This window comes from Pangasianodon hypophthalmus, chromosome 7 (genome assembly GCF_027358585.1).
Source record: "Pangasianodon hypophthalmus isolate fPanHyp1 chromosome 7, fPanHyp1.pri, whole genome shotgun sequence".
Taxonomy (NCBI): Eukaryota; Metazoa; Chordata; class Actinopteri; order Siluriformes; family Pangasiidae; genus Pangasianodon; species Pangasianodon hypophthalmus.
The window spans coordinates 23564317-23571656 of record NC_069716.1 but is presented as its reverse complement, the minus strand read 5'-3'; the positions used below and the strand labels follow the sequence as shown (position 1 = coordinate 23571656).

The 7340-nt window shown below is 36.8% G+C and overlaps 1 protein-coding gene across 1 annotated transcript; it reads left to right on the top strand.

Annotated features, from left to right (window-relative positions):
- Positions 1-4434: 4434 nt before the first annotated feature.
- On the top strand, positions 4435-7284 carry LOC113529383 (troponin I, slow skeletal muscle). Its single transcript, XM_026918549.3, has 6 exons — positions 4435-4976; positions 5047-5178; positions 5261-5350; positions 5641-5814; positions 6411-6500; positions 6716-7284. Exons 2-5 carry the CDS (start codon positions 5053-5055, stop codon positions 6495-6497), a joined length of 477 nt encoding a protein of 158 aa, XP_026774350.2. The 5' UTR covers positions 4435-4976; positions 5047-5052; the 3' UTR covers positions 6498-6500; positions 6716-7284.
- The last annotated feature ends 56 nt before the right edge of the window (positions 7285-7340 follow it).

Below are 7340 nucleotides of genomic sequence, written 5' to 3'. Positions count from 1 at the left end.
TCAATTTGTCTTGCATGATCATTTCTGTGATCATTTATTCACACTGCTATATAAATTCTCTTCTGGCATCCAAATTCAAGATTTGTTCATCAACATGTTGGTCTATTTTTACTTTGGTTAATGGTTTACTATATTACCCAGAATGCTGTTCGGCTGCAGGTTCATAGTGTTGCACACAGGAATTCATCTCTACCCAAACAGAAAGATGGAGCAGCACTTTTGTCCTTTCGTCTGTCCAGCTCTCTTACTTTCTAATCTGTAATCTCTCTCCACAAACACATACATTTCCAAAGTTTCAACCTTCATGCTAATACCGCTCATCATCTCGTAGATCACTAACTAGCTGAGTCGAATCTCTGCTGTAACTGCATCGTATAGCTGCACTGCATTCTGGAGCTTTGAGTCCAGCATTTGCTTTTCTCATAACTATGAAACTGAGCATCTCTGGAAAACGGTAAGGGAGACAAGAAGCACATGCTCTGTTTTTAGGAGCTAACTGACAGACACTGAAAATTGAGAGTTATCCCGTATGCTTGAGTTTAATTACATTTTTTATCCTACTGAACTCCATCATCAGCGCTGACAATGTCCGCCTGTGACATCAGCCCACCAGACGACCGCTAACTTTTCACAGGAAGAACAAAAACACAGCATTAACTAACAAATTAACACCAGAATCATTAAACATATCACAAGTATTTCAATATAAACATCTTTAATGTGTTTCAGGGTGGAATTTCGCCTTAAGCTACTACATCAATCATATATTATGGTAAAAGTGTTTTTTATCTGAAACAGTTTCCTACTTTCATGAAACTCTGATGAGGCATGCTACACTTATCTTAACAGGTTTGTGTAATTTAAGTGGGCAGAATTAAAGCAATCAGTACGAAATTTAATTGTGTAATTGTGTAGATAAGTGACCCAAATGAACAAAAGTGTGCTCTGCTTCATGTCTGATCAAACACACTGTGTGTATTTCTGTGTCTGAAACCTTATGACAGAATTATTTGATACAACACCAAAGCTCATTAGACTCACAGGGTCAGATTCAGGCCAGTGCAGCATATGAACATTGTATTATTTGATATGTGAACCAGTGACATAAGGACGAAACCTCTGCTAAGACCTGCTGCCAGTTTAATAGTTTAACGAGATCACAGCACAAAGCCATTTTAAGTAAAGGGACTTGTTGCATTTGTCCAAATGTTATCAGTGAACATTAGGACTAAAAATAAGTCAGCGGCAAAGGGCCGGTGATAATTCTTGACACCTCTGTCATGGACACAGTCCACACAGAGAGCTCACATTACAATAAGACAAAGTTTCCACCTGCTTCCAAACATCTAAATAAAAAGTGATTTATGCTGCTGAGATCCCAGATGAGCTACTCATCCATGGTGCTTAGAAATGATCACATTCATGTAATTCTGAATAATTAGCCTAACTGACCTAAGAATTATTTAATGTAATCTCATTAATGTTAGTCATAACCACTTAAAATCCAGACTTACACTCTTCACACATTTTTTTGGACTACATACCTATTCCTATTAGTTCTCCTGTAGTTACTGTTTACAGTGAATTACTGAGCTATAAACTGAGATGTCCAGTGACACCTGGATAACGCTTTGAATAGGTCTTTGGACCAAACCAGTTTCCTGTCACTCTTCATGGCTCAACAATGATATCTAAATCTGCAGAGAGTAGTAATACAAAATCTTTCTCAACCTACGTAATATGAGTGTGTCTCCCTCTTTGTCTCAGTGTATCACAATGTACCTCATGGAATTCAGTTCCATCTCTTGCCACCAACAGGCGGCGTCCAAACTCCACCACACCGCCTCTGCATGTCCCAAGTCCAATAAAAGTTGTTTTATTGCACCACTTAACTGAGTGAATCGTGTTGGGAAGCTATGCAGAATGACCAGTAGAATGTCACAGGCAGAGGTCTATTTTAGTGAGGCACTCACATGGGCGTTAGAAACTATAAATCTGAATGATTTTCCTCTATCCACCTTCAGCCAGTTTGTACTCTCGCTTGACTTTTCTTCCTCAAGAAGGTATGTCTCGTTTCAGTCATTATCAGAGGATAATTTGTCAATCTTGCATGTCTGACGCCAAATAACGCATGCTTTGAATAATTCTTGAGAGTGCTACAATGAGGTTATTGGCACTTCATTTGTTGAAACCTTGTTCAGTGCTACAATGCTGGACAAGTGAGATGGGCTCGGGCCATTCTTCACTTATTCAGATGCCACTGAAATTGGTTGCGATCCATGCTGATTTTCAACTATGCTGAAACTCTAGAGTGCTATGTGCAGGAGCCGTTCCACTGACGACAAATGATAAAATGTCGCAATGTTTTAAAGATCAAAATACAGTCTGTCATACATGACTATTCATCCAGGGGTTTGTATATATAATTTCACATCTGCTAAGAGTTGTTTCGTCATCATATTGCTTCATATTGCATCATATTTTTTCTATACACATGAAGTCTACAGAAATGAAAAAGCTGGCACTGGGGATTGATTTTCATCTCTGATGCATCATATCATTATCTTTATTTACTATCTAAAGTATATGAAAAAAGATGTGGAAGAACTGCAACCTCTCCAACTTCAATTTAGTTTCAGCTGAATGGCATAATGAGCTACAGTGCTACACAATAGCACACACATTTAATACAGTGTTAGATTGAATACAATTTTAGTGCCACTGGATGAATGGAAAAAGAATGTTTGGAATGATTTAACATCATGTCTCTATAAATGTCATTCAAATGCATTTAAAGTTGAGAGGTTATTTATTTAAAATATTTTTTCTTGCTTTTTTGTTCAGAAACAGGACTCACAAGGACAAATGGCTGATGCGTAAGTGATGCTACAAATGAAACAAATATGTACAATTCTATCAAAATTGTTTTTACCTTTAAGTAACTTCCTGCCATCTTTCTTTTTCTTCCCCTTCAAACAGACCGGTGAGTTTCAAAATATTCAAATGAAAGTGAATGAATCATGATCTTATTAGTATTAGTCTGAGTATTAGTATTAGTATTAGTATTATGAGTTTCTATCCGGATTAAGAATGAACGGATGATAGAACCTTATAACACTAAGCTCAGAAAATTTATGTAGCGTATTGGATGCAGCATAAAACATATCATGCATGTACTTAAAGGTGCAATAGTCTATTTTTTCTTACTTGTACTTGTATACCCTTCACTCCACCCCATCTAATTCTGTTCAGAAAGGATAATATAGGATAATCTTTTAAACACCAGCGCAGTCAGATACCTTTACCGTGACCCAAAAAAAAAAAAACATGCCGTGCCTCCTAAAAACTTAATGACAAGAATCACGTTAAACTAGTACTTTTCCAAGACAGAGTAATCCATGTTTTACTATGTTTCTTTTCACCTCATGAAAAGAAACATAGTAAAACTACAGGGTGTCCCAAAAGTCTCCATACATAGGGAAAATTAACACTTTTTTTTTAGCAAAATGTAACTTTATTTACAAAAAATCCTCTACATGATTGCCATTTCTTTGTAAAGACACACAGAGTCGTCTCTCCCAACTTTGGCTCCCAGTTTGGCAACAGTGTTGTGTGTGATGTGTTTGCCATGTTTCCTGTTACAGTCCATCGCAACCTTGCGACAGCTTCCCAATCCTGCCATGAGAATGATTTCAATACGTTCTTCTTTTGTCAAAGGCATTCTTAAAGGCTATCTGAAGAAAATATATATTATAAATTAAGTATGAAAATTTTTGGAAGACGTTTTGCTAAAAAGTGTGAATTTCCCCTTTGTATTTAAGGCAATAATTCAATATTTGACAAAATCATTGAATATACTATGATACAAAATGATTGTGATCCCTATTGCAACGATTTGATCTTTGACGATACCACTGAATCTACTGCTATACTATTGCAGTTTAGTAGCCTCCGATCAATATGTGACTAACCTTGTTCAGAATCTGGGGTAGGCCTACTATTACTTTGTGAAGGATGATGATGTAGAGAAGGATTATTTCAATTTTCAGAGTTACTGACAAATCACCTTGCTAGCCTATTTACACATAGTCCAAAAATATGAATTATTTTTTATACACTAGTTGCTTGTCTATTTTTGATAATAATCTGATGTGTAATCATTTATTATAATAATTTGATGTGCAATCATTTATTATAAATCTGATTTATTTGATTCATTTCAACTGCCTTTTGTCTGATTCCTCTATTGGAGACTTTTGAGACACCCTGTAAAATAAACAATGTTGGCACTTTTCTACTAGTGTTTATTCTACAGGATGTCCCAAAAAAAAGTACTGAAAATGGATTGAAGTTTGACTTGGAAGTTATGTTAGGAATGTCCCTTTTGGACACGTATGTACATGCAATCTGTATAGAGCATTGATACCTTTACCACTTAGAGATCCAGGTAAGGTAATGCTTTAGATGGACCAAAAGTATGTAGCTAATGCTAGCTAACCCTTTGTAGCTAACACTGCTAACTAGCTAACATGATCAGCTGAAAAACTCGTGTGAGCTCATTACCAAAAAAAGGACCACGAAGGCACGCTTTTCACAAATCGAAGGCACCATTTTCACAAATCAGTATGAGCCAAGTTTCACGTGTTTATAGTGTTATAACCTGGATATCAAGCAGTTGAATGGGTGAGTGGGCAAAGCCACACGTTAGGCGAAAATGCTAACGCCATCAGGTAATGGGAGGTGAGTACAATAAGTAAGGAAAAGAAGCTTCAGTGTTGTTGTACTTCACCTTCTTAAGCACTAGAGCACCAATCTTCACTAATGCACCTTTAATGCACATGTACAAAACAGAAACATATAAATGAAGTGCGAAGTAATTGTAACATTTTGTCCAATCAATATCATATTGAATTTGTGTTTTATAAATCCCTCAGAGAAAGTCCAAGATTTCCTCAGGACGTCGGCTTGGGTTGAAGGTGAGAATAAATAATTAGGCACACAGTCAGTTTATACTTGGTAGTTTTTACTGAGTCTGTTTCCTTACAGATCAAGATGCTAAACACAGCCCAGGAGATGCTGATAGTAGAGAAGGAAGAAAAGAAGAAAGAGAAAGAGGTCACACTGAGTGAGAGGGTTCCACCTCTAAAGCTCTCGGGTCTGTCTGTCCAGGAACTGCAGGTAAAGTTACAGCCATCTTAAAGCTCCACAATTTATCATCTGATTATAATCCAAGTTTGGTTTTTTCCCCCTTTTGGTTCAGGATCTTTGCAGGGATCTCCATCACAAGATTGATGTCATTGATGAGGAGCGCTATGACTTTGGAGTTAAAGTGTCCAAAAATGACAAAGAGGTAAGAGGAACTATGATGGTAGTTGAATATTGGCTTTTTAGACCATTTTATTCCTGGCATTCAAATGAACACAGATATTTGTTTTGGGAAAGGAGAAATATCATAGCCAGGTGAAAAAACTGACCCAAATTCAGCGTGTTGCAGGATGATAGTCTCATTCCTGTAGTAACATAGATGACAGGAAGAGCATCCTCTGAGGCCTCCAACCATCAGTTTGCTCTAATAATGCCTATGTAATTTAAAATAAAAAATAGAATAACAGTTCAAAATTGGGGTGTTTCCTGGGACAGATACAGGAAATGACCCGGAAGATCATCGAGATGAAAGGCAAGATGAAGAGGCCTACGCTGAAGAGAGTGAGGATCTCGGCCGAGGCTATGCTCAGTGTCCTCCTGGGTGCCAAACACAAAGAGTCCATCGACTTCAAAGCCAATCTGAAAACAGTGAAGAAGGAGGAGGAGAAGGTAAGACAATTTATCTCATGTCTATCACTAAGAACTCCAGGCTGAATCTGCAAAAACAGCATCAGCGTCGGACTGGGACTAATGCAGCCCTGATGAAGTGCTAATGCAGGGCTAATGCAGGGATAAAGCAGGGATAAAGCAGGGCTAATGCAGGGCTAACGGAGGGATAAAGCAGGGCTAATGTAGGGTGGAAACAATGCTAATTCAACCCCATGTTCTCAGGGTCTTGTGTTTCAGCCCCATGTTGCATCAATCCAGTATTAGAACGAGCGCATTAGTATAAAGCCGAGATTTGAATTACAGCTGGTACTGCTGTCAGAGCTGCTGTTATAGAAAATAAATCAACACTTTCTGACCAGTCAGAATCGAGAATTCAAGAGTACACTGGTATAATCCTAAAAGAAAGGTCATAAATAAAGGAATGTTGTTAAAAGAATAAACAACAATATGACATAACCGCATGGACCCCGATTACTCACAATAATTTCAACCACATAGAAAGGATGCAACCAAAAAAAAACATTGATCATATAATAAATAAAATAAAATATAACAAAAAGCTGAGACACTCTGGGCTTTGTTTCACTGTACTGCAGAAAGAGGAGGTGACTGACTGGCGTAAGAACGTGGAGGCCATGTCTGGTATGGAGGGCAGGAAGAAGCTGTTCGATGCTGGTCAATAAAAGGTAAGTATTGTTTAAGATCAGATGTAAGAGGCTCTGATGGGCATGTCTTAAGAGCTCATAATATATAATAATATGAAATACAGGAATCAAAATTGTGGCATTTAATTCATTCCATTGTAAAGTTTCAGTTTGTGCACTGTTAGTTTTTTTTTTTTTTTTTTTTTTTTTTTTGAGATTTTTGTAAGTTATAGTATTTTAATCTCTGCACCTTTCAGGTCACTGATGAACTCCATATTTGGTGACAGAGAGCTAAATGAAGAGGACGCTAGAAAAAAAATACTTAAAAGGTTTCATCAAAATTAGAGTTTGAAGAGCTTACTTCAATAGAAGTACTGACTTCTATTGTGATGTGAAATAACATTATGAATGAATGCCTTATTTTCTAAGGCATGCTTTTAGAGAATAGCATGGTTGCATAATTATTTGTATAAGCATGCTATATAACTAAGTGTTGGAATTGTATATATAGATGTATTAAAAGTAGAAATTCATATGTGTGTGCTGCTATAGCATCTGATATTCTTGTATTCTTTGAAAACTAGACACTGCAGTTCCTGTTTCAACCTAATGATGGTGGTCTAAACCCACTGAGTAAATCCAGCAGTGTGTTAGAGTCTGGTGTCTGTCAATGCTCTGTTAAGAAGATAAACTAGAAGTAATTGAACAATTTGAGCTTTTAATTTGGTTAGAAATTAATATTAATACTTCTCATAACATTGAATTTAATGTTTAAGACTAAAGCGAATTGTGTAACTAACTTTGCAATTAAAATCTCCTGCTTTTACAGTTGTCCCTACGTTTTATTTACTCTTTAATATCCACAGATCTTGGTTCTGCTAA

Excerpts from the sequence above, each read along its gene's own strand:
- LOC113529383 (XM_026918549.3), top strand. The coding sequence starts at position 5,053 with ATGCTAAACACAGCCCAGGAGATGCTGATAGTAGAGAAGGAAGAAAAG. Across the intron at positions 5,179-5,260 it reads TGTCTGTCCAGGAACTGCAG|GATCTTTGCAGGGATCTCCA; the intron begins GTAAAGTTACAG and ends CTTTTGGTTCAG. Across the intron at positions 5,815-6,410 it reads TGAAGAAGGAGGAGGAGAAG|AAAGAGGAGGTGACTGACTG; the intron begins GTAAGACAATTT and ends ACTGTACTGCAG.